Raw genomic sequence first — 27207 nt, forward strand, 5'->3', positions numbered from 1 at the left:
GCTTCTTTGCCAGCTGCATCCAGGAAAGAGCCGACTAGAACATGGAGAGGGTGGAAGTTCCTGGGAGGGAGGCTGGATGTGACATGCACAAGGTTCAGTGGCAAGGAGTCTGACTTGCATCCTACCCCACACTGCATCTGCCCTCCGGAGTTAAAATCTTAGCGCTCAGGGAGTTTCCCTGTCTGGGGCTAGGAAGCTAAGAGCCATGAGTGAGAATCCTGCCAGACGAGGTCGTTAGAGAAAATCTTTTCTGTGGTTTAGTCCGTGGGGAGCCAAAAATTAATACTTGGTTTGAGGCTCTTCAAAGGCACTTCTCGAGCCATGGTGCTCAGCAGCTGTGCGAGGTCATGTGACCCGCAGCGTGCCCCTCTCTAATTAGCACAAGCCGCACCCTTGTGGCTAAGACTGAAGATGCCTTGTGTAAGTGACCTGCGATGCAGCAGGAGGCGGCCACTTGCTGAGCGCATGAGGAATCGACTGGCGCTGGTCTGTAGCAGGCAGGCTGTGCAGTGGAGCTAAGGGAGTTCAAGGAGACTGGCTGGGATTCAAAGGGGCGGGGGGTGAACTACTGCGCACTGTCGCTCTTTTCCTTTTCAAAGAGAGAGTGGGTGGCGCAGGTAATAGGAGACACAGTTCATCACCTCTAGGTCTCAGATCCACAGGCTGGCTCAGGCTGGCAGTAACGGAGGAAGGGGGGGGGGGGCGTTACCTTGTTCAGTGACTCAATGAGGGGCTGGTGGTCTCAGTCCATTTTAGTTAACAGGACCTGCCCCGAGTGTCCCTGTTCTGGGGGATAAACTGGGGCTCCGTCACTCCAGCACAACATTCACTTTGAGGCATTAAAGCCGTGAGCTGTGATATTTTGGGTGCCCTCATGGAGTCACTAGGTAGAGCCTGGTATGGGCAGTACCGCTCCCCTCACAGCTTCCGTCACCTTCCTAGTCGCAGCAGTTCAGCCACTGTGTCACGTAGTTCTGGCAAAATCCAAATGACTGCAGACACCAGCTCCCCGCCCCATGAGTTTTCCTTTTACAGGTGTCTGGAGAGGACATTCCAGCAAGTCGGCTAATGCCTCGGGGACATACACACGGCAGCCCCAACCTGTTCAGTGTGAAATACAATCTCCTTTCATCTGGGGATAATTTGCTCTCCCAGTTCTTGGCCGGAGGGCTGGGCGGGGTGGAGGGAAATTAATAGACTGTTACTGCTGACAGTAATGAAGCGATGACGAGAGATGCCTCGAATCATCATTCTCGTGGGTGGTGACAGACCTGGTTGTGGGGAAAGACAGAAACACGTTTCCAAACCTCTGCCTAATCAAAGCACAGACACAATCTGCTGGGAGAAGAAATTGGGGGCTGTTCTCACTGTCCTGCTCCAGTTTCTCTCCACATGCACTGTACTAGTGAATTACATCTTATCTGCTTTGCTGCCGTTGGGCCATCTGAGACCTCTCCTTCTGCTGCCCTGGGTGGGGCTGTCTGGAATGGCACCGCCACGGTGCAACTGGTGGGTGCAGCTGAGTGTCCCTTCTCGGTGATATTAATAATGAAGAGCACTGGAGAGGTAGATGGAACATAACAGTACTACAGAGACCGGTCACAGGTCACCTGGCATCCCACCTAGGTGCTTCAGGGCTCAGCTTCGGCATTCAGGACTCTGGCACACGGTCCTGGCATTTCCTCCAGGCCCTTTCTCAGTGCGCCTACGTTTGCATCCCGCTTTCCGGGGTTTTGGCACCCACGCTGTGGCTCTTGGCTGCAGCTCAGCTGCTTGAACCGGCAGCTCTCCCCTCTATCCATGGGAGAAAGCTGGCAGCAGGGCATTCTCAGTGAGTGCTCCTTTCTCCTCCCTTCCCCCCGCATATGAGGTCTGCCCTAGCTTGTCTCTTTGAATGTGCTGGGCCACTTTTCCTGGGGCACGCAGGGTGGTGGCAGCTACTGACTGAGAGGAAAGCTGAGATGGCTGCTTTAGTGTGGGGTGGTAGGGGAGCCAGGCTTCCAGATGGGAAGTGGGGAGGGGAGGTGAAAATGGATAGGGGCTCGAGCAGTGATACCAAGGACAGGCAGGACAGGGGGTGGGGGCATAGAACAGGCCTGGGGTCAGCAGTGGGGGAGGGGCATAAGGGGATCCATGTGGGGAAGGACTCGGGCAGAGCTCAGGAAGTACCAGGTAAGTTCCCATCTTCCATTGACACCCACAGGATTTCAGTAGAACGCAGCAGCCTGAACAGAGCGTTAGAGGCCAGCTAAGGGAATGTCCCTTTGCAGATCCCTTTTCCCCGGGAAGCTCCATTGCCCACTCTCCCCTCATGGATTCCCAGCACCCTCCTCATGTATTCTACACGCCTTCCTTTAACCTCACATTGGTCTAGCTGCAGAGGGTCTGCTCTCCAGGCTGCTGCAGGGGGCTTTAGCCCCATCACCTACAAGATGAGGCCTCTGCTGCCACAGCATCCTGGAGGAACAAGGAACTGGGGATCCAGAATCTAGCTCTCCCCTCTCCCCACAGACCATCAGGTCAGACCCCGCCCCCTCCATACAGGTAATTTGAAATGGGGATGCTCTCATGTCTCCAGCACTCACTCAGCGCTTGGACTGGGAGCATGCCAGTATGGTGCTGCCAGCCTCTGGCTTGTACATCTTGCCTTACAGAGCAGGCCTGATCAAAAGAACAATGCTGGAGGCCTTTGGAGATGAAACCGAGTATGACAGGGCTGTTTGCTTATTAGCATAGACCTGCCAGCTGGTCTGAGTCATTGTATCCTGGCCATAAATCTCAGGAGGTGTTTCTGTCTCACACCCTGAATCCTCTTGGTGTTTGTTTGCTGTTACCTTAACAGTCAGAAATGCTGCTAATGATTCCCCTTCCCTGGCTCACAGCAGGTCTGTGTAGCTGGACCATGACATGCTGTGGTGTTCCCATTGAGCCTCTGTATGTCTCAATTAAAACCTAGAGCGATAGGGTGAGTGAGGTAATACCTTTTATTGGACCAGCTTCTGTTGGTGAAAGAGACACGCTTTCGTGCTGCACAGAGCTCTTCTGCAGGTCTGGTCTGAAAGCTTGTGTCATTCACCAACAGAAGTTGGTCCAGTAAAAGATAGACCCTCACCCATCTTGTCCCTCTAATATATTGGGACCAGCATGGCTACAACAATCCTGCAATCAATTGAAACGTGGAATTTGCCTTTGGACAGCTCCTTTCTCCCAGGGAGAGGGGGGAGGTGCCTTCTAACCTAGCCTGGCAGTAATTTATCATTGGGCGCTGGGATGCAAGCTAGTCTCGAAGTCTCAAGAATAACAGGACAGGGTTGTTTGCCATGGAGGCCACACCTGAATGTCTCAGAGGCTTTCCTTCCTCTCTTCCCCTCCTGGGGCCCCTCAGCATCTGCACATCTGCAGCAGCCAGAGCACAGGGCCTGCAAATCGCTGGCGAGGTGAATACCTTCTTTGACACCAAGAACTAGACCGAAACTATGTCAACGGAGAGAGAGCTGGAGCGGCTTTTCCTGCTTATCCTGTTTGAGGCCTTGAACTGCATCCTGAAGGGTCAGTGTGCAGAGGAGACACCTTGGATTGGCTAGAAAGGGAGCCTGAAATCCAAGACCCTGGGAAAGAAGAAACCCCTTGCCTGGGAGAAGTATCGGTTATGATGCACTTCAGAAACCATCACTCTCAAGGGGATTAGTCAGGAGGGAAGAGGACTTCTGGCCAATAGTTCCAGACTGGGGGTGATTCGAAGGTCAAGGGGAGCAGGGATGGAGGAGAAATTCTGGTGGCCCACCTCTGAAATGGTGACCGGTATCTCAGACTTTGCACAACTGTTAGCCGCTTACCCAAAGTAACATCTGCCGCAATGGCAGACCTTTACTCTCTCCAGCACCAGAGATCTCAAAGCATTCAACAGGCTGCGCAAACTAACACACGGGGTCCGCTGCAACCACCGCTGAGTTTCGAAACACAGCTGCTGTTTAACAGTGATGCTACACGCAATGGGCCTGATCCTCCACTGGTGCAAATTGGTGTAACTTTATTAAGCTACGCCAGTTACACCCGCAGAGGATCTGGCCCTACAGGTTTGGGTCAGGCAAGGGAGAGCAAGAAACGTATCCAGTTGAAACTGCAGGGTGGGAGCGGATTTCAGGGAGGAAGACCTGGAGCTTTCCAAGGACATCATAATGCCCACTTCTGCTCAGGTAGAAAGGGGCCTTCAGAGAACAGAGAGGCCGGGGCTGTACCTCTGAAAGGTCGGGGTGCATGCAGGGTGACACCCCTTGACAGCTGGAGCGCTCCTCTTTGAAGTCTTAGGCATGGTCTGTGCTCAGTGTGTGTGTCACTATAACTGTGTTGGCGAGGTGTGTAATTCAGTGACCAGCACAGTTATACTGGGACAGCCCCTAACATGGGCACAATTATACTGGCAGAAAGGTGCTTTATGCTGGGAGAGCTTATTCCTCTTGCTGTAGAGGAATTAGCTATGCTGCTATTAGCACCGTTCTATGGGATGGCTGCCTCCACACCAGGGGGTTGTACTGCTTCAGCTCTATTGGTATAGCTAAAGTGGTACAACGTTTGTGTACGCACAGGGCCTCTGCAGTGTAGTTACCAAGCCCTCCCTGCTGCAAAGAGAAACTTTGCTTTGAGTTTTCTTCCCTGTGGTTTCCTGCTGCCCTCTTCTGTCTGACGTGCTCGGTGCCACTGCAATTGGGTTTCTCAGCGTCTGGTTCCCTAGCTGAGAATTCACTAGAACAATGGAACCTGCCAGGCCAAACTTACCCAAGAGTTTTTCCTTTTCTGTCCCTTTCTTGTTCTTTGAGTGGCCCCTAGTGGTGTGCGGGCACCGATGCATCCCTCCGAGCTGTTAAAGAAGACACTAAGGGTGTGTCTACACTGCAGGGCTCGCTAAAAATAGCTGTGTGACTGCTACGGCTCCGGCAGGGGCTCAGGCCAGTGACCCGAGTCCAGATCCAGAGGGTCGGGTGGGCTTGAGATTCTGAGCTGCCCCTTGGGCTGCAGCCCCCACACTGCTATTTTTAGTGGCACTAGCTGGATCCCTGCTAATATGAGGCTGTCTACCTGGGCCGGGGTCATTCCCAGTCCCAGCTGCTGTGTAGACTCACTCTAGGAGCTTATCTACACAGGGATCCTCAGGAAAGCTAATACAAATTAACCCTTAAAGTAGCTTAGTTAAACAGCGTTAAACCCCTGTGTGGACGCTCTCGTTCAGAATGAAAGTGGCCTTAATTTGGTTTTGCTTAATTCACTTTGAATGGCTCTCACAGGTTCTCATCCTTTCATGCGATGCAGCCACCAGAAGGGACAATGACCACAGCCCCCTAATGTGGGTCTCCCAGGCAAGGGGGTAGTTGTATTTTCACATCTGTCAAAGCATGCTCTGAAGCATTTGTTCAGAAACCTAAAAGTTCCATGAACTTTGCAACTGGGATAAGTCCCTGCTGGGCACACGCTATCTCCCAGCTCTGCTGGCTGCATCTGAGCCCTTTTCAGCTCCAGCAGCACTGCAGCTGACACCAGATGCCCTAGTTTCGTTAGCTCCCTGCCTCCCCCATTTAGGAGACGCTTGTAACATCAAGTGAGCCCATGGATGGGTGCACTGCCAAGGCCAGGTCCTGGCATAGCAATGGCAGTGGGAGTACATGGCCAGATTTGGGGTCTTGTGAAACCTTCAGTGGAGACAGCACAAGCTCCACCCAAAGAGAAGCACCTCTGTTAGCAGTGAAACCAGCCGAGCTAGTACATGGCATTGTAGTGGGAGTGGCTCCATCATTAGTTCCCAGTCCACTCACCCAACCCATTGCCTTGTTTCTGATACAGTGCAGCCTCCTCAGACACCTACGGGGACTGAGAAAGGAACAGGCTGGTTTATATTGGCAGTGGGATGTGATTTTTGGGAAGGGTGGGGTGGCTACTTTAAAAACAAACATGTCCTAAGAGCATGTTGGAGAAGAGTGTGTGTGTGTGTGTGTGTGTGTGTGTGTGAGCTGAGCAGAAGGCTGTTAATGTGAGAGGTTAGTGCCAGGGCAGTGGGAACATTGCAGGGATTGGTTTGCAGTGAGTATTGGGAATTAATTGCACCTTGCAGTGCAGTTTGCTTCGCAGGGATCAGAAGTGACCTAATTTCTGCAAACCAGTCTGACAAACATCTCTCCCCACGCCATTGTGGCAAGCTCTGGCCTCCGTCCTGAAGAGAGTTGAGATGTAGGAGAGCACATGAGGCATGGGAGAGGGGCCGGCTGGAGGGAGCATTGTTTGACGCTGCGGCTGTGTGACCCTGTCTGGGCACATACTAAATCTCAAACCGCAGCTTAATCTGATGCAAGTCCCATGCCCGGCTCTGGCTGCAATCCCCTCGCTCTGCCAGGGGTGAGTTAAAGCGTGAGCCCAGATTCATCTGATTCATACACAGATACGCACCCTTTCCAAAGGAATTCCTGGGAAAGGAGTTGACCTGGGAAAAGATTTGTGATCTTGGCTCCATGAGGGTCTCCGCACTCAAGTTACAGAACATTCCCACCCACACTGGCCCAGAGCCTCAGCTGGTGCTAATGGGCGTAGTGCCATTGACTGCAGTAGAGCTGTGCTGATTTACAGCAGCTGAGGATCTGGCTGATGAGACGCAGTGGGGCCTCCTGGCTAAAGTGGGGGACTGGGAATTGGTGGACGTGATGGCCTTCCTGAGGGTACTGACTGCCACATGGCCTTTGACAGGCCACTTTCCCTGTTTCCCCAGCCGTAAAACCATCTCCCCCTCCCTTTGTAAAGCACACAGAGCTCTGTTTGTCCAGTGATCTCAAGGAATGGTTCTCTCATTCTCCACCATGGGGCTGAGCGCTTGAGTTTAATTCAGTTTCACATGCACACTGCAAAGATCTCCACCTCCTCTGGGGCTGTGCCATCACAGAGGTGATACCTGGAGGCTATCAGGCATGGACATACAGCACAGGCATGCATGAGACTATGCTGGCATTCAGTGAGAGAAGGAGAAACTACAATGGTATCCTCCTTCGAACTGTAGCATACCACAGGCAGGAGACAGGAAACGTTCACCTCCAACTTCGCATGGCAGGCAATGCTACATGATGCCATGTGTGTTGCTATGCTGACACCTAGTGGTATGAACGAAGAAAAGGAATAAATGTATTGTCACAAGGCAGCAAGAATGAAGGATTTTCATACTTACGTTAACTCCTCAACACTTTTTTTGCTCTTGCACGTGAACCAAAAAGTATGAAAAATACATAGGGAAAAATTAAACCGTAAAACATCAGGGTGTTTTTAGGATGCATGTGAGTGCTGGGCTGTGTTCATTGGCTGAAGGGAAGAAGCGTGGTCTAATGGTTAGAACTGGGTTCTGGGATTCCCAGCTTCTATTCCTGGCTTTGCCACTGACTTGTTCTCTCAAGCAAGTCTCTTGACATTTGTGCCTCAATTTACCCATCAGTAAAATGGGGTAGTTATACTCATCTACCTCGCAGAGGTGTTGCAATGGTTAATTAATCCAGGTTTGTAAAGTGCTGCAGGTTGGAAAGTTCTGTGTAAGTGTGAAGTGCTGCTGTATGTTGGCCAGAGCTCTGCGGGCTATTTGAGAGCCTGAGTTTCCAGTGGAAATAAGAAGTTGCAGACAATTGCAAGGCTCAGGGATGAGTGTGGAGCATGCCACAATGGTTGCTCCAGTTTTCCCACTGCACCCGCTGTTAAGTAAGAGCTGTCCTTCTTTCTTTACTGTTGCCCCTTTCAAACTGAAATGAATCCTAAGTGGCAGCTAAATCAGAATAAAATCCTTTGAAAGCTATCTATAAAGAGAGGTAGGACACTTAGGAGGATCTGGGTGCTGGGCATGTCCTTCCCCTTCCCAAATGGGGTGTGGACCAGACAACATGGTGTGGAGGAGCTGACCAGGGATATGGCTTTCTCGTGTGCAAACAAGGGGTAACATATTCTGAAATGAAGCACAAGCAGGAGGTTTGTGTATAGATTTTCCTCTTGTGTTCTACCGACCCCTCTCCCGTCGCCTTCCCCTCTTGGACATTTCAACTGCCTAACAGAGCTGTGAAATTGAATGGGCAGGTCCCTGGAATCTTCTGTTGATCGACTGGAGAAACTCAGTTTGCATATTCTAGAAGCACTTTTTAGCCATTTATCCTACTCCCAGTAAAATTAATAGCAAAACTCCTCTGGGGCCCATACAGTTAAGGTCACTGAACTATTTCAAATTGTTGGATAGATGAGAATGAGGGGGACTAGATGTTAAGAGAGTAATATGTAATGAGAATTTTAGAAAGTGTCATTTCACAGAGAGGAGAGTGGACAGAATGGACTCCCAGATGAGGTGGTGTAGTCAAGTACAGGATGAGCCAGACTGGGATGACCATCTGGTATGTACTAAATGAATGGGGTATTAGTCCATTTTGTGCCTGGGGAATATCAAACCATGTGTAAGGGATTTTGTTATTGATTATACCCTTTGCATTTGGTTTTCTTTGCATGGGAAAGTTTTCTTCTTCCCAAGCACAAGATTTGTTTTGAAAAGTTTACAGATGTAGAAGACGGAGTTGGCAAACTTTCCATCCAAACATTTCAGGCATGAAGGTTGTGCACCCTGCATGTGGCCTTCAACACTATCCATCATAGGGACAAATGCCATCTGCATATGGAAATTGTTCATGTATCTTTTTATGGTGTTGTTATGACACCTCTGGCTGGGTCATCAGGAGAAGACGGAACTCATGATCTAAAACATAAAGTTCCCCTACTTCAGCTAAAGAACAGAACTGGTTAGACATTGTCCAATGGGAGAATTTTCTTTAGGAAAATGCTGATTGGATGAAATCGTAACATTTCACAGGAACACACTGATTTCAGCAACATTTTCACAATGAAAAATTATTGAAACATTTTGTTTTGATAAAGGTGAAGCGCTTTGGTTTAAGAGTGTATATTATCTTATATTAATGTATAATAAGCATGTCATATTAAAGTCAAAGTGATAAAATCAAAACAAAGTGCTTCAGCCTTATTGAAATGAAACATAAGATCATTTAGCTATTTCAGAAATTAGGGTTTTTTTGGTTTGTTTTTTTTTGAAATTGCATTCAGCAGGAAATATTGACATTTTGATTTTTTTATTCCAGTTTGGGGCAAATAAAAATGTCAGAATGTTGAGATTTCCTGTGGAAGTGAAATTCTGCATTTCACCCAGCTCTGCTTAGAACCAGCACCCTTAGCTTAAAGGCAATAGTGGACTCATCAACCATCCATGTGGTCCAGCCACTAGAGGTGGACAAGGACACAGTTGTCCAGTGTGTTAGGACGCAAGAAGGAATCAATAATGTCAGTCTATCTGCAGATATTGGCTAATAGTGATTGTCAGCTAGGCCTGGTGAACCAGAACAAATAATAATTATGAGAGCGGCCAACTGCTCTTTATGGGGAAGCAGGGATAGTGCAGAGGAGACAGCTGGGTGATTTCTTTAGGAGGGATCCAGAGCTTCTCTCTCATTGTGCTTGATCTGGGAACAAATAATCACAGAAATGTGTTGTCTTGTCTTTATCAAATGGCTCCTGGGCATCTGTAGCACATGGGCCAGAGACTCTCTACTGGTGAAAATCCATTGAAGCCAATGGAGCCACAGCGATTATACCAGAAGAAAAGATCTGTCTCTATGTATCTGCAAGAGGTGAGGACAGTAATGAACTGAGCTCTCACAAGCATTCCCACTCTGTTTGTACTTAGCCTTCTCCTCTATCCTGTCTGTGTAAAGGTCATAGAATATACAGGCAACCCACTGGCCCCAAATGGTATCACAGGCTGGACCCTCTGGAGGATGTCACTGTCAAGACATGAGACAGGCGTCCCAGAACTGCTTGGGACTTCTTCTTTTCCTAATCAAACAACTGTGTGTCGGAGGCGCTAAAGCTAACCCAGCTGGCGAGAAATTGGAATTCCATCCAGCACAGGGCCTTAGCCAAATATCTCTGTCATCTGCCTCGATGGATGAGAGTGGGTGGGGACTGTGCGATCGCCAGGGAATGATTCAGAGTTGGAGATGGAAATCCTGACTGTCCCTCACTCCACCTCCCAGTGCTGACCTGAATGCAGGAGCTGGAATAGCAGTGGAGTAGGCGAGTCCCTGGAGATTTGGGATGATGTTCCCAGTAAGGCTCTGTTCAAGGAGGGGTCTCTAGAGGTGAAAAATGAGTCATTCACCTGTTGGCAACTGATCTCGGCTTTTTCCAGCATTATAGTTTCCCCTTGGTTGTTTGTACTTTCTCTTCTGATTGGGGATTCTCAGGCACTGTAATAATTATAGTCATGTTTTTGAAACACTTGTACTCAGAGGATTCTGAGTGCCATACAATAAGTCATCTGAAATGTATGCAGTTAGGAAACAATGCAGATATCTTTTGTTTTCTGTGTACTGAGTGCTCTCTGTGTGCAGAGCTCAGCCGCCATCTTCTTCTCAGTGCTCACTGGTACGTCGTTTCAGAGGAGACACTCCCCCCCTGTGCTTTATGGAGACTTTGCTTTTGTGCTTTCACATTGTGTTCCTTACTTTAGAATAGAGCTCATGGCAGATGGGGGTATGTGCAGTCCTCTTTCCGTGAAACCAAACCCTTAGCGTATGTGTATGTTGCTTGTTAAATCTTTGAGGGCTCTTCCTTCGATTGCTCTGCAGCCAGCTACAGAACTGAAAAGCGGGTGAGGTAATTTATAGCATCTTTGCCTCACTGAGGGCATGAACTGCCTTCCTGTCTCTGATTCTAGCCCTGGGTGGTGGCTCTGAGACCTCCGAGAGGGGCCAGTGGGGCCAAGGAGACCATACACTGTTGCCACACAGGTCGATGGGAACGAGTTGCTCATGCAGCCATTCAGTTCGATGCAGCAGGGACCCAGGGTCATTTCTGCTTAATGACTTAGGGTACGTCTACACGGCGGACAAAGACCTGCGGCAGCGCGTCTCAGGGGCTTGGTCAACGGACGTGGGGTTGTACTGTGGGGCTAAAAATAGCAGTGTAAACGTTTTGGGTTTGGCTGGAACCAGGGCTCTGAAACTTGGCAAAGGTGAGGGTCTCAGAGCCCAGGTGCCAGCCTGAGCCTGTGTCTACACTGCTATTTCTCACTCTGCAGTGTGAGTCCCGTCAGCCCAAGTCAGTTGACCTGGGCTCTGAGACGCGCTGCCGTGGGGTGTTTTTGCTGTGCAGACACACGCTGAGCTTTTTCAAGAGAGTTGAGCCTATCCCTGGGCCCAAGCGACCCCTAGCAATGGCCTGTCTGTCTGTGGAGTCCCATGGCTTCTCACTGCATTTCACCTCATCCCTCCACTGAGGCATGAGCTGGGCTTTGGGTCTGAGCAACCCTCAGTGGAAGAGAGTCCGTTTCAGAAGTGGGGGCTCCCAGGGTGAAAAGGAGGCTGGGTCACTCTCTCCATGGCCTGGAGCCTCTGGCTGTGCAAAGGGGGTTTGTGTCTCACTCCCTCTTGGGCTTAGTGACAGAAGAAGGCGAGGTGTTGCTCTCCCCGAGCTGTGAGCCCCCAGTAGTGCCTCGTTAGGGAACATCTGGTCACTGAAGCCAAGAAAAGTCGCTGCCCTGCCCCAGCCTCACAGGGTCTGGGCTGCACAACTGTATCCTGAACCCGCAATGGCTTTCCTCACCTCAGCTCCCGCCATAAGCCTCCCACACTGAATTACTGCAATGCAGCGGCGCCCCTAATAAGGGTAGCGGGGGAGGTCCAGGAGAACTCCTTCCCTTCTGATCGCTCAGCTCTCCTAGTGCTCCTCCTTCCCACTCCAGTGCTGGGACAAGGCTGGAGCCTTCACCGCTAATCATAAGCAGCTGCATTAACCACCTCTAGCCCTCCCAGCCCAGAGAGGGACACCCCTGTGCTTTCAATCTCAAAGCTACACATGCCTAGTTTTCATCCTCTCCTAAGGCCCCTCTGCTTCTAACCTATCCCTCGAGGAGTGCAGCCATCAGTAGGTGTGGCATATTTGGACACACTTTGGCAGGATCGGGTCCCAGCTCCTGACTCAGCTCCTTTTCTCAGGAGTAGAAATGTCATTAGCCCCATTGTCTCAGCCAGATTCCAGCTCAGGTAAGTACAGCCTTCATTCCTGAAATGCCCAGGAAAGTTTCCATAGGATTCAATGTTCTGCTTCACTTCTAGCCTGCACATAGTGTTGTGGTGCACTGTTAAACAGCTGCTGTGCCTCACCCAAGAGGTGGCTGCTTATTGGTGATGGATGAATGATCCCTAGATATAAGTTCAATATAAGAATATTTACAAGCCACTGTGAGAGGCATCATATAATATTTTAGCACTTGCACCTACATTCACACTGCATTATCTGAATATCTTTTTAAAAAAATCTCTAAAACCTTGGCAAGAGCAGGTTGCAGACCATAATGATTTCCCCTTCCAGAGCAAGTTTGCCCCCCATCACTAGATGGGGAAGGCTCTGAGTTACTACAGAGAATTCTTTCCCAGGTGTATATCTGGTGGCTCCTGCCTATATGCTCAGGGTCTAAAAGATGACTATATTTGGCGTCAGAAAGGAATTTCCCCCGTTCCAGATTGGTTTTTTTTGTGTGCCTTCCTCTGCCATATGGGGCACAGGTCACTTGCAGATTTAAACTAGTGTCAGTGGTGGATTCTCTGTTACTTGAAGTCTTTAAACCATGATTTGAGAATACCAGTAATTCTGCCAGAGGTTAGGGGTCTATTACAGGAGTGGGTGGGTGAGGTTCTGTGACCTGCAATGGACAGGAGGTCAGACTAGATGATCACGATGGTCCTTTCTGGCCTTAATGTCTCTGAGACTTTTACAATTGCAAAGGATGAACCCTGTTCCCCCAAACTCCTAAATAGTTTTGCCTCAGAAAAAGAGACATGATGTAAACCATCCTGGAGTCATCAAAGATCCATAGCACCGTCTTCTTCTGCCATGCCTAAAAAGGGACAGCACCTGAGTGGAAGCTCCCTTATTTCATAACTCCGCCATCCACAGGCTTGTGGAAGAACCAGTTTCACTTTTTTCAGCCTTGCCTTTCTGAACAGAGAAAGGGAAACACAGGAGGAAAGCTGCACTTAATGCAGCAAATTCCTCCAGTGCTCATGTGATAAAACTGGGACAAACTGGATCAGCTGTGGTGGGGGCTGTGTTGTCCATGAGCAAAGGAGTCAAAATGAAGGAGATGAGCTAATATTTTGTGCAGAAAGATTTCAAAGGGTGTGTGGATTTAAATAATCTCTGCCTGATAATTCAGCCTGTCAGCGAGAACTAGCTAGGTGCTTTCCAAATTAAAAGGCAATCTACAAGAATTAAATATGATTAATGGGCCAAATCCTGGTAGTCTTTCTCAGATTTTAGTCAGTCCTTGCTCAGTCACAATTCCATCTGAATAAAAAGCTCATCAGGGCATCAAGATTTGGACCGTTCAACAGGAATTTTGCTGTGAAAGAACACTAGGGCTCGGCTCACTGTTAACAGTAAATTTTGCCAGGCCGCAGGTAGGGCTGGTCGAATATCTTCCATCAAAACCTTTTTATTCATTGGAAATCTGTGTAGGTGACAAAACGAACATTTCTGCGGAAAGGGGTTCCTTGCCTTGAAAATTTTTGATTTTTTTGTTGGAAACCCCAAAACCAATTTTTTGTTTATTTTATTTTCAGCAGTTTTCAGCTGAAATTTTCTTGGGTTTTGGATGAAAATTTGGAAACTTCCGTTTGGGTGGGAAAAAACCCGACTCTAGCTGCAGGTACAGAGAACAGCAAGTCAGGGTGGGAGGGAGGAGGTCGGGTTGAGACAGGGACAGTTGTACGGTGCAGTGCTTATCTAGAGCGCCCACAACCTGCCTTCACTTGCAGAACAGACTCACTCGCTGTTTGCTTCAAGGCTCTGATTCCACTCTCACTTCCTGAAAGAGGCTGGAAAGAGTTAACAGCCAGCAGGCAGCTGAGTGAATTCAGGTGTGTCTCTTCCGCTCATTCCTCCTGCGCTGTGCAGTCACGCTGCACTGTATCTCAGAAGCCAGCAGCGGTGGCTGCTTTGCGGAGGGGCTCAGAAATGGCTGACTCTGGCCCAGCTGCTCCAGAGGGGCTGACCCAAGAATTGGCACTAGGTGGCCTGGTCCTTATGGCAACGGGGCAGCAGGTCTGTGAGGGCAGTGACTTCCCAGGTGAGAAAACTGAGGGTGAAGAGTTGAATGGCCCTGAAAGCCCAGAAGCCACCAGCCCAGGACCTGACCCGCAGGGCAGTTTGATTGTAAACGGCTCTGAGAAGGCAATGGGTCAGCCCAACCCTCTGGAGCAGGGGAACAGTCTGGGGAAGGGGCAAGAGATCCTGTGTGACTTCTGCATGGCCCAGAAGGTCCCGGCAGTGAAGTCCTGCTTGACCTGCATGGTGAATTACTGCGAGGACCACCTCCGGCCTCACCTGGAGAACAGCAAACTGCAGAGCCACAAGCTGATGGACCCCGTGAAGGACATCGACCTGCAGACCTGTGAGGCTCACAAAGGCCACCTGGGGTGGTTCTGCCAGACCGACCTGGTGTGTGTCTGTGAGGAGTGCCTGGCCGAAGAGCACCAGGGCCACAACTTGCTCACCTGTGAAGCAGCCAGGAAGGACAACGAGGTGTGTCACTGCACGGTATTTATTGGGTTCACTGGGATACGGCGTGAGCCAGGATGCAGAGGGGCATAGGGACAGGGTGGGCCTGAGGGCCCGATATCCTTCTCACTCACAGACGTTAGACACTGGTCTTACGCTGTTGGCTTCAGTGGGTTTACTCCTGATTGAAGCCGTGATAAGCGAGAGGAGCCCTGGGTCTTGTCTGATCTGTAGCCACGTGTAGGGCTGTTGGTTTCATAAAGCACAGGTAACTCATTAATATCAAAGAGGGATTTGTTCTGCCTGTCTGTGGGCCAAATCCTCAAGTCTTTACTCAGGTTCTACCATGCCAGCACCACCACAAGACTCTGTTCTCCTCTCGCACTGGTGTCAAGCAGGTGTAACCCTATTAACACCAATGGGCCTGATTCTCCAGTGCCTGAGACCTTGTATCACCACTTCCCCCTGTGCAAAGTGGGTGTGGACTCGCTACCGTTCTGACTCTGAGTGCAGAACTGGGCCCAACGGAGTCACAAAGGAGTGAAACCCTGTGAGGGGGTGAATCTGGCCCACTGACTTAGTAAGGACTGAGTAAAGGCTCAAGGATTTGACTCTAGAGCGCACCACCATGCAGTGTGTAACAGTGAAAGACTCTGGTTTTGTGAGTACCTACGTGCGTCTGGCCTTTCAGTAGTTACACTGCATATGGAGTTTCTTTTTCCAATACTGAGTGAAATACAGATCTTTGCCCTTTGCAGCGTGCATTTACCTTCCCTTTTCACTCCCAGCTGGGGAGGAAATGGGCTCCATTCCAGAAGTAGGTAGCTGCATGGGAAGATTTGTTCAAAATGCTTTGATTTATTTAGGGTCCATGAACGGGCAAAAGGCTTCCTGGTTTAAAATGAGACTCTCAGTGCTGCATGCTTTATACGGCACAACTAGAATTTCCCTTATAACTCGTGTCCCCCAACAACCTGACCTCAGTGTGGTCTGTGGGAATCAAACAGGCCAATTCATGTTAGTGCTTTGGTCTTTTTGACCTGGGTAAAATTTTCTAAAGCACCTATGGGACTCAGGAGCCAAAGTCCCATTTGCAAAAGTGACTTAGCGCCAGTTTTTAAAAGGTATCTAGGGGCCTAAAGATGCAGATGGGTGCTGGCGGGGGGAGGGAGGGATTACAGTGAGAGCTAGGTGCCTGGGTGCTTTTGAAAATTCCACTAAGCACCTACCTTTTAGATGTCTGAATACCTTTAAAAACCCAGCCTGTAGTCACTTTTGTGAATGGGACCTAGGATCCCAAATCATTCAGGTGCTTTTGATAATTTTACCCCATGACACATTTAGGTGGATAAGGAGGGAAAGGCATTGGGGAGAAGGGGCATGATCCCACAGTACCTACTTATAGGAGTCATCCCTTCTAATACAAGATCAGTGGGATAGCTTGAATGAGGAAAGCTTGGACTTGTGGGTAAGGAAACCTATTTCCCTGTTTGCTTTTCCTCCTGAGGAGCCTCTCCCCGCTCCCATTTTGTATCCACCCTTTCCAATCCCTGGTGACTGGACCGTTGCTGTGAGTAAAGTATATGACTTGGCAGTTGCAGTGAATCATAGCTTGGGTTATGGGTGGAGACAGTGTTCCCAGTTGTCCTCACCACATCTATGAAGTAATCTTTCCTCTAGTTCTGACATCCTGGGATCTGACAGTCAGTATCTGTTCTTGAACTTAGTGGTTTCTTGTTCGCATTCCCAAGTCCCTCTACTTTTCCACCATTGACTTCAAAAAGTTCACAGCCAATACAAATTTAACCCTTTTCTGATTATCCTGCACTCAGCAGGTTCTTTCCCCATTCTTCCTTCATCTAAAACCTTCCAGATTTGCAAATCTCAGTATCATTCACACACTTGAGACCATTCCTCCTGGGGCTGGGTGCAACATAGATAAATGGAATATGCTGTGGAATATACTTCTCTTTTGGTGCATAGGGCCTGACAGACACCCAATGAACCAAAGGCTAGGAGGCACTGGAGAATAATTCCTATTGCTTATTTTATTGGGCCACCAAATTCTGAGTCACCCATTGTACTCTTTTATAAATGGCCAGCTCTGTTGCAGGCATATAGGGTTAGATTTCCAATGGAGTTCAAATCCCCTCTAGCAACCTATGTGAAGAGGTCAGATTTTCAAATGCGTCCTGCATCTCCCATTGGGAACAGTGGGAATTACTGACTGCTGAGTAACCTCACATAACTGCACATGGTCTTATTTGCAGATGTCTAACTCTCTTATGAATTTAACTTAGCTTTTGTCTTCAGTATCATGTGACAGGGAGTTCCACATGTAATTATACATTTAATAAAAAACATTCAGACTCTCTTGTTTTGTTAGTCTTGACTGAACCTGGAGTTTAGAATTGGTCTGGATAAACCAAAAAGTTTGGCTCTTTCTCTGAATCTATGGGATCTTCAAAATTGGGCTGGAAAAGTCATGAGAACAGCCTTTCTTGTGAGATTTTTAGCATTCTGGCTCAAGTTCATGTGTGGAACTAAGGCCTTAGTTACTGCAGCCATTTGTGACCAAGGATGTTTTAATTTGCTGTTTCTGTTGCTGTCGTAGGCTTTCCCAGGCACTGAAGGTCAGAGATGCTGCAGGGGCAGCATTTTCTAATTTTTTCTGTTGTTGGAAAAAATGACCCCCCCCACACTCCCCCCAAGATCAGATAGACTCTAATAAAAGTGTCCACAGTGTTGTGAGTTCGTGGGCTGTTCCTGTCTGGGAGATGTAGCAGGGGCTCCAGCTGGCTGCTTTGGGTAACCAAAAATCAGTTGTAAAGGTTCACAAAGCCACCTTTCTCTGCTCTCATGTCTGATCCCTGAGCAAGTAGGCTGTTAACACCTGCTTCATCTATTCACAGAGTGAACTTCTGCAGACCCAGGCGGAGTACGACTGGAAACTGAAGTCCTCTGAGAACGCAATTGAGAAGCTACAGAACAATACACAGTCTATAGTGGTAAGGACAGAACTTGAGTTTTTTCCCCTCCTCAGATTAAACCAACCCATATTATTAATGGCATGAAAATGGCTGTATGATGTTTCACGGAAGCCTGTGTAATGATCTTACACTTCTGTATGTCTGCAGTATGTGCAGCCTCCATCTCCATGCCCTGCCCAGACATCTCCATGCCTGATCCATGCCATCCCTTATGCATGGCATGCTCTCCCCACTCTGGTCCCAAGCCACTACTCACACTCCACTAAAAACCTTCTCTTGGTGGGGACTCTGGGAGCTAAATGCCTGAGCTGTGACTGCTGAGCTAATGCTCCCTTCGTGGGGCTATAACCGACTCATTTCCTCTGTGGATTGTGCACAGAAAGGGACCTGTAACAGACATTCACCTGGGGGTTACATAGTGATACTGAGTCCCAATTCTTTGGACAAACTCCGATCACATCTCAACTTCACAGCTCAAACTCCCCTTTAGCCTTGAAGTACAGTTCGACCCTGAAAAGTGACTATAAAAAGACATTGTGGGATCCTAGCCTGGGCGGAATCACGACGTCCAGATGCCATGTGAAAATTAAAAAGCACTCATATCAAAAATTGAAACACTCCCCCAAATTTCAGGCTTGTTTTGAATTCTGGGGGAGATTTTTGGGCTGGTTTGCCTTTGATCCGAAGAGGTTTGTTCATCTCCAGAGGGAACGCTTGCAAATGCCAAAGGATTTAGTGTTCCAGGGCAGGGTCAACTTTGTGTGGGCTTCTATTGTGGAGAATCAAACCAAAACAGTTATTCGATGATATCATCCAGCTGCCGGTGTGAGGCGTCTTTGGTGAGTCATATCGCCACAGGGCAACCTGCTTCCAAAGAGCAGTGTCATATTTAAACAGTTGAAAGAGGTGACTAATGATATTAATTGTTACCCTCTTGAAATTGTCCTGCGCTGGTGCCATAAAACTCCCCTAAATCCACAGATTTTATTCCATGGGACAGCCTGAACAGCTGCTTCCCTGGATCACACTGTTCTGATGTTATTTTTCTGCATGGCAATTCATGGTAATTCCAGAACAAATCCTCAGGGCACAGCTAATGAGATACAAAGCCCTTCATTTCTAGGCGGCTGCTTCAAATCTAGGTGAAAGCCATTACCTCCTGCTGGCTGCTTGATGGCCTCTGTGAGATAAATTAGTGTTCTGAGTTCAATTTCTATTGTTGGATGAATTCTCAGATCACCCTCCCATTGCAAATGGCTCTGGCTGATCTCTGAGCAGAAATGGGAATTAGGTGCTTAAATACTTTTGGGGATCTGGTCTTCAACTCTGATAATCTGGAAGCGTGAATGTCTTTTCTTTGATTTACAAGGGATCTGGGGTGGATCCAAGTCAGCTTGTTTGTAGCCATCTTGCTGGAGAGATCCTGTCACCTCTCCATGAGGCCATATGGTACTTTTTTCCAGGGATTGTCAAGTAGAAACCAGGGTGGAGTTTTACCCTGTGATTCATTGAATTTATGGCTTATTTCCATTTTCAGAATGGATGGGGCTGCATTACCTGTCCCACACAATGCCTGGCATGTGTCAGTAATGAGAAGGGATCCTGTTTGTTTCCTCACTGTGTTACCTTCTCACTTATTCATTGAAAGTGCCTCCACGTCTGGTTTTGGGTGTGCTGTGCTTTGTCACATGGGAAGCTCATTGAGGGAACAGAGAGATTCCTCCCGTGGATTTTCTCCCCTCTCTGGTGATACTTTGAGAGCCCCCAGTTACATACCCTCAGCCAGTCAAAACCCAGAAGCCCTAAAAGGCTTTCTGGGTGTGCGTGTGCGTGCGTGCTGGGATACAGGAGGAGAGACCAGAATCTGCTGGAAATGGATTGGGGAGCCCACTGTAAATAAATGGGGGGCATCCCTTTGGAATACTGGGGATGGGGCCCTTTCAGAATCTGGGGTCTGGATCAATTGGGACATTTGACCATGCATGAATCTGCCATGGGTTCCAGTCCCTTGTTTTGAATTCACTAATTAGCTGTTGCTGTCACTGCCTTTGTGCTATGGAGGCATCTCCACAGTGATTAGAAAATGTTGTGTGCACATCCCAATGCATTTGCCAGTAAGGTGCAATGGCAACACAGCAGGGCCGATGGCAGCAAGAACTTGTTGGAAAAGGCAATATCAGTGGTTTTTGTCCCTGTAGAGTTCTATCTCCGAAGTGAAAAGTCTGGTGTCTGGGCAGTTTGGGGAGCTGTTGGAAGCCGTCAGGATGGCCCATTTGGACGTACTGGCATTTCTAGAGGAGAAGGAGCGCGTGGCTGTGAATCATGCCAATGGGATAAAGATCCATCTGGTGAACAAGTGTGCTGCCATACAAGAGAATAAACTCAGGTTGGAGAAGATGGCCATCCACACCAGTGACATCCTGTTCCTTAAGGTACCATGATGGACAAGCCCATTCCATTATAAAGGCCCGTGGGATGGTGTATCTGGAGATTAGCTTCTGGTTTGCGGTGTTTAGGTTAAGTGTGCAGTACGATCAGACGGCATTATTCCATTTTAAAATTGAAAAATGATGCCATGCCTTCTAAGAACATTAGAACCTTCCTACATCTCCTATAACCTTACATGGAGAGTCTGACATCCATAATTCAGAACTTTGGACCTCCCTGGACTGTGGAGTTTGACTGGGATTGTTGAAAGCATGTAAGGAGTTAGACGCCTCCCGGTCCTAAAGCATTCTAAAATCTTTTCCGGGGAGAGAGAGAGAGAGAGATTTTTCACCTTTGTTTTTAAACAAGGAAAATGTGTCTTCAAATCTCTACAGGCCATGTTTGGGCCTTCCTGCGTGAAAAGGATGGAACTTTGCCCTAGCACCTTTTTAGATATCTTTAGAAGTTGTTAAGGCTTCTCTTCATTCTCCCTGGAACTGGCTGAGATGCATTATTAGCCTACAGACAACAACCTTGTCATTTCATTATAAACACTGGGGTGTTTTCTTTCATTTTTTTTTTACTATGCTTTTATTTTTCTAATGCTCTCAGTGCAGGGATGCTTGTAGTGAGGTCCAGAGAGTGCTCTTCTTCAGCTTTAGCTTTACAGTCATAAAGTTTGTCAGGTGAACCTCACATTTAGGCTGATCTTTAAGATCTCCCATAATAAAGGGTCCTGTTCCAGCTGAGTTTAAGTTCCTCAGGGCTGCGATGGAATGGATAAAGGGTCATAGCCTGCTCCCACTAAAGTCAATTGGGATTTTGCTAGTGATGTCATGGTGAGATGGATCTGGTACAAAATCAGCCAAATATATGAGGAAAATGAACAAAAATAATTTTTTTTTTGGCAGGAATATTCTGAATTCAAGAAGAACACAGGGGATGACACTCTTCCCAGTGTTTATATTGGACTGAAAGATAAACTGTCAGGTATCAGAAGGGTCATCTTGGAGTCAACAGCTCACTTACTACAGCTCGTACAAACCTCCTATAAGGAAAAGCTCCAGGAGTTTGCAAAGGAAGGTGAGTCTCACCCTCTGTCTTTCAGCTGTTTAAATGTGCGTTTGCAGGGTTCTGTGTGTGTGCATGAACACATTAGTGCTGTCACCAGGTGGCAAAAGTGAGGCCATGATGAAATGCATGCTTCCTGGCCCCCAGGAATTGACAATCCCAAGGTCACAGCGGCAGAGCTGAGACTATAACCCACCAGATGATCCTTCCTGTCTGCAGCAATGAGATCATTGCCTGGATTTGCAGCATCACACTGATTCCTATGGTAACAGAGTGTGATGTAGAGATTTGGGATTCTGATAAGAAAAGTGAGCAAACAGAATGTATAAACATTCTAGGTATTTCCCCCTCCCCCCCATTTAACTTTGTCCCAGTCTTTTTTTCAAATGATCAATGCACGCAAGCAGCAGTTAATGATTTACTATGTGAAAAGGCCTGGATATTATCTGTGTTGGGATCCCTAATGCCTTTTAAATCCACAATAGCAATCTGATAAGTAGTATGAGTCTGACACAGTCCAGCTGAATTCCTTGCCCTCACCTGTGTGAACATTATCAGCTGGGTCTAATCAATCCCCTTTAGTTTATATATCCTCACTCCTGTTTTCCCCAGCAAAGCAAAGGCCATTTTCTATTATTAGATACTAGGGCTGGCTCTGCCTGCTTAGAGCCTGTGCTGACACCTAATCTGCTGTGCCGCTGGCAGTCTTGACATAAAGTCAGGGAGGTATGGGCTGGAGGTGACAACAAGGAAACCAGGCTTTTTCCCAGTGTGAATCAACTCAGACACCTCGGGACTGAAGTTATTTCTTTCAGAAACATGTGGACAGAGGAGGGAGCTGTGGAATCCATGATTTCGCTGCTTTTAACTCAGTAGGAGTTGTAGCATTTAGAGCAAATGTGTTTTTTTTTTCTGGAATAAATCAGTACTGTAATTGAATAATAATACTTGGTCCTTCTCTACTGCTTTCCATCCAGGGGTCTCCAAATGCTCTATAAACATTGCCCGCAGTTATTCTCTATGATCTGACTGTTTGGTGACACTCCCGCAGTGCAAAGCAGCCAGAAAGCCAGCGTAACCAGTCAAATTTCCTTCAGACCAGTGTCACAGAGTTGGTGACACGCCCATCCCAGCCCCTGGCATAGAAATTTACCTCTGTCATCTCAAGCTATCGCTTCTTCAGTTCCCCTGGGATTTCAGTCCCGCCCTTTACTGGATACAATATGATAGCTGTCGCTGGTTTCTTATAGTCACACCTCTTCTGTTTTCTATCTTGCTCTTTATTTACTCTCCCTGAGTGAAGGACTTTATTTTTAGTGGGACTGACCTGGAGCCCTCATTGCTCTCTTCTCAACTGGGAGCTTTGCGGTTTGATTCTGTTCTCCTCTGGGTTGGCTGTCCCTCCCAATTTCTGCACGCTGGAGTGTGATTGAAGTGATGTCAGAGAAACATCTGGCAAGGAAGGACATGCAACAGCTGCCCAGGGTACAGAGGGGAGGCTTGTGTTTTGAGTTTAGCTGGTCAGAGAAACATCAGGAAGCCTTAAAAATGTTCTGGACTGGGCCACGCCAGCCAGAAGTACACTTTCTAGTGAGGTGTGCAGCAGGGACTTCCAGGCTGTTGCACTCTGCTGTGCATGCGTACAAATACGATCAAGCACTAGGCATTGTCCATTGCACTCAGTAAGTCTCAACTGCGCCTCACCCCTACTCCCTAATACTTGAGTGCAAGAAGCAAGGCAGGCATCAAGAACAGGCATGTCTGAAGAGCCTTTATTGTGGGGCCTTTATTGTGTGTTTGAAGCACTAAGCTACCCAGTCCCCTCTTCAGCCCTTTGATTGCTTTTAGGCAGGAGTAACTTACCAGTAGCCATAGCTGAGACAGAAGTAGCTTTGCAAGCCACCTAGAAGGGCTCCACAGGTGATAGTTTGTGTTCGACTCCTCTAAACCGTGCTTCCCTTCTCTGCTTATACAACCCCCTAGAAAGCCAGGATTCAGCCAGCCTCATTCCTGAACCTGGTCTGGTAGGTGCTGTTCAGACACACTGGAAGGCCTGGCCTCTGAGCCTGAAGTGCAGAGAACAGATCTTCACACAATGTGCAGGCAATCTGTGGAACTCCTTGCCAGTGGATGTTGTGAAGGCCAGAAGTATAACTGGGCTAAAATAAAATAGATAGGTTTATAGAGGATAGGTCCATCAATGGCTATTAGCCAAGATAGTCAGGGACACAACCCCATGCTGTGGGTGTCCCTAAGCCTCTGACTGCCAGAAGCTGGGACTGGATGACAGAGAATGGATCACTTGATAATTGCCCTATTCTGTTCACTCCCTCTGAAGCATCTGGCACCAGCCAATGTTGGAAGACAGGAGACTGGGCTGGAGGGACCATTGATCTGCCACCATATGACCATTCTTGTATTCTATCCGTCTGTCAGACAGCAAAGGCAGGGAGCATATGCTCCATTCCCCTATGCAATGGGTATCCCACCTAGGGTCGCAGGGTTAGTTCTGAGAATACTAACTGCATGCTCACTGTCTTTTTATTTTTAAAGAGGACTGTGGGATCAAAACGATGGTGTCTGCAATTGTACCACTCAGGCATCGCATATCAGCTCCAGATCCAGAGACTAGGAGTGACTTTCTCAAGTGTAAGTATTGGAATTAATGACTCTAAAGCAGATGAGGCTTTGGGGGAGAGGGGAATGGGGGTTTGGAAGAGGTGTCTAAAGAGTGACCTAGTTATGTAGTTTATCTTTGATTATCCATATCTTAGTTATCTTAATTGTTATCTGCTGAAACATGGTCATGGCCACAGCTTCTTTCAATCCCGGTAAGAATCCTCTGAAGTATACGAAGGTATTCCGTTTCCCCAAAACGCTCAGGTAATGGAGTGTGTATAGTTGTGCAGTAGGATCCATAGTTCATATTTTGGGCTAACCAACATTGAGAGTGTCCACTGGAGAGGCCACTTCAGCCATTTCAGTAACAGTTTCCTTTTCTATTTAGACACATGCCCGCTAACATTTGATCCAGTCACAGCCCACAGATATCTCAGGCTCTTGGAGGACAACCACAAAGTGACCAATACGACCCCCTGGGAACACTGCTACCCGGATCACCCTGAAAGATTTGAGCATTGGCGCCAAGTGCTGTCAGACAAGAGCTTGTATATGGGTCGCTACTACTTTGAGGTGGAAATAACTGGAGCCGGCATTTTCATTGGTATGACTTACAAAAGCATTGACCGGAAGGGGTCAGAAAGCAACAGCTGCATCTCAGGGAATAACTTCTCCTGGAGCATCAAGTGGAATGGCAAAGGGTTCTCTGCATGGCACAGTGATGTGGAGACACCACTGAAAACAGACACGTTCAGCAGGATAGGGGTCTATCTGAACTACCCCAAAGGCACTTTGTCCTTTTATGGTGTCACCCCTGACACCATGACTCTGCTACATAAGTTTGAGTGTGAATTTGCTGAGCCGCTCTACCCTGCTTTCTGGCTTCCGAAGAAAGAAAACACCATAAGGCTAATCAAAGCCGGGGGTGAGGATGAGAAGATTTCAGCCTCTTCCGCTTCCTCTGAGGAAGCTGCTCCTTCCAACGCAAGTTCAGTGTCTGAGGCGGAAGCACTGGCCAGTACTTAGGCTGCAGATCGATAGTAGTATTGTTGCAGCCAGGGGATACATGCTACTGGGGTTTCAATTAAAAGTTCCATAAACAAAATGGGTTCTTAGCACCCTATGCATTAGAGATGGAAAGTCCTTATGGGTCATGAAATCCAACTCCCAGAGGTCAATGCAGATTGTTCCCTGCAATATATTCTTGAATGCTTTGTTTTAACTTATTGCAACATGATGGGGGTATCTCACCAGTTCCCTTGGGAAACTATTCCAGCTTCAAGGGACCTGATTCTGTGTTCGCTTACAATGGCGTAAACCAGGTCTAACTCTATGGAAGTTAGCCTGGGGCCAAATCCTCAGGTAGTGTAGATCTGCATAGCTCTGTTGAAGTCAATGGAGCTATGGTGATTTATACCAGCTGGTGATCTGGAGTGGCGTTACACTGGTGTACAAATCTGTGTGAGAGGAGGATCAGGCATTAATAGATCAAGATCTCACTGTATGGAAAATACTCCTGATGTTCAGCCTACATTTCTTTTGCTCAATATCATTGTTACATCCACTATCATTGGAGGAAGAATAGTTCAGTGGATAGGCAGGCTGGTCCAGCGACTAAGGTGCTATCATGAGCGTTGAAGGACCATTGTTCAGTTCCCTACTCCACCCCAGTCTCCTTGTGTGATGATGGGCAAGTCAATCAGTCTCTTTGTATCTCAGTTTCCCATCTGTATAACGGGGAGCACAGCCTTGCTCTACCTCACAGGGGTGTTGTGAAGAGAAACACATAAAAGATGCTGAGATGCTCAGAGATTGTAGTGATGGGTGCTATATAAATACCTTAGCTAGAACACTGGCTTGGGCAGAGGGAATTCTGTCCCTGAGCACCTTCATCTTTGTGCCTGAGTTAATTGATTTTTAAAATGGGGATAAAGATGCTTGCCCACCATAGTAAAATGGAGGGGGGCGAAGTGCTGCAGTGCATATTGCTATATAACTAAATATTATTATTATTATTTTCCTCTCCCTCTTATGTTCCCTACCTAGTCTGTCCTTCTACTGAAACCACCTTTCTATTTTTACACTTCAGCCGATCACCCCAGTCCCCCCACTCCCAGAACACTCCTGCACTACGTCCTGTTTCATACTATGTCTAATCCAACCTCCTGTCTTTACTTTTAAGCTTTTAAATAAATCTATTCCTGTCTAAATCTCTGAATGTCTACTCCCCTTTCACCTCCTAGCTCAACTGCCTATCCTCTCTTCTCATTGCTCCTATTCTTTCTCTCTCAGTGATTGCTTTGTACCTTGATTCATGCTGTCTCCTATATTTGAATTGGAACAGTTCTCCACTTCCTGTCCCCATATACCTTCTTCCAACAGAACTCAAACCCTCCTTAAACCCTCTTCTTCCTGAAACCTTCCTACCTTCTCGTCCTCATTAAAAATCTCTCCATCTGATCTGTTGTCCTATGTCTTTGTTCTATTGGTGAGTGTAGCACATGGGGAAGGGTTTGTATCTCTCTGCGTTTGCAGGGCGCTATGTAAATGTACGGTGCTCTAGATGCAATAATTCCAGAACTCCCTTGGAGTGCCACTACTTCAGGAAGGGTGTACCGGCACACAGGCCAGCACCATTGATGTGTTTTGCTCCATGAACCTGGTACGTTACGCAGCACTGTGTGATGGGGTGTGTACGCCACACAGGTAACAATAGGGTTAACAGGAGCCCGTGCCAAATTAGGTCACTGGGTGGCATCTGAATGGATGGTAGAGGCCTATTTAGTGATCAAGCGCAGCTGAGGGGGAGTTTGATCTTCATAAAGGAAGGAGCTCAGGGCAGTGGGAAAGACAGTGGGGAGGAAACGCAGGAGAGGGTAGCTGGGAGTTTCCTTTCTTGGGCTACATGCAGCAAGAGGCCTGAGCTAGAAGCACAGGGGCCTGTACCAGCAGGAAACCTGGGTGGCTGGGGGCAATGAGGCTGGGCCCAGAGGCAGGTTGTTCTGAGCCAGGAGGAAGCTGGAGGCGGTGAAGCCCAAGAGGCGGTGATGGTGAAGCCTGAGGGGCGCGAGGGGCTGCAGGCAGAGAGGGAAGAACTCTGAAGCCACTCTGTTGGCACAGAGAGCGGAGAGAGAGGTGGGGAACAGGGAGGCCTGCAGGGCAAGGAGGAGTCCCAAGCAGGGCAGATAACTGGAAGACACAGGAGTGGAGCCAGCTCCTGTGGCTGATCCTAACAGAAGGGCAAGCACCAGGCCTCTGAGGAGAAGCCCTGGGAAGTGTTACTTGTTACAAAGAGCCCAGGAAGGGGCTGGGGCAAAAGCCTAAAGAACAGCTAATGGCCGAAGGGAGTCCAAGGAGGCAGCAGCAAGGCGGCTGATCGAGCAGACCGTGGCCACTTACACTGGGCTCCAGTCCAGGGACCCTAGGACAGAGGGTGGGGCTGGATTTCCCTACCAGCTACTGGGGGCGAGGG

General features: G+C 48.2%; 1 protein-coding gene across 1 annotated transcript; it reads left to right on the forward strand.

Annotated features, from left to right (window-relative positions):
• Positions 1-14085: 14085 nt before the first annotated feature.
• TRIM16 (tripartite motif containing 16) lies at positions 14086-26924 on the forward strand. Its single transcript, XM_067547699.1, has 6 exons — positions 14086-14652; positions 17541-17636; positions 19817-20050; positions 20957-21128; positions 23670-23765; positions 24124-26924. Exons 1-6 carry the CDS (start codon positions 14086-14088, stop codon positions 24759-24761), a joined length of 1803 nt encoding a protein of 600 aa, XP_067403800.1. The 3' UTR covers positions 24762-26924.
• The last annotated feature ends 283 nt before the right edge of the window (positions 26925-27207 follow it).

Source organism: Emydura macquarii, unplaced genomic scaffold (genome assembly GCF_026122565.2).
Source record: "Emydura macquarii macquarii isolate MOO-44397 ecotype Brisbane River unplaced genomic scaffold, CSIRO-AGI_Emac_v2 contig_1230, whole genome shotgun sequence".
NCBI classification, from domain to species: Eukaryota; Metazoa; Chordata; order Testudines; family Chelidae; genus Emydura; species Emydura macquarii.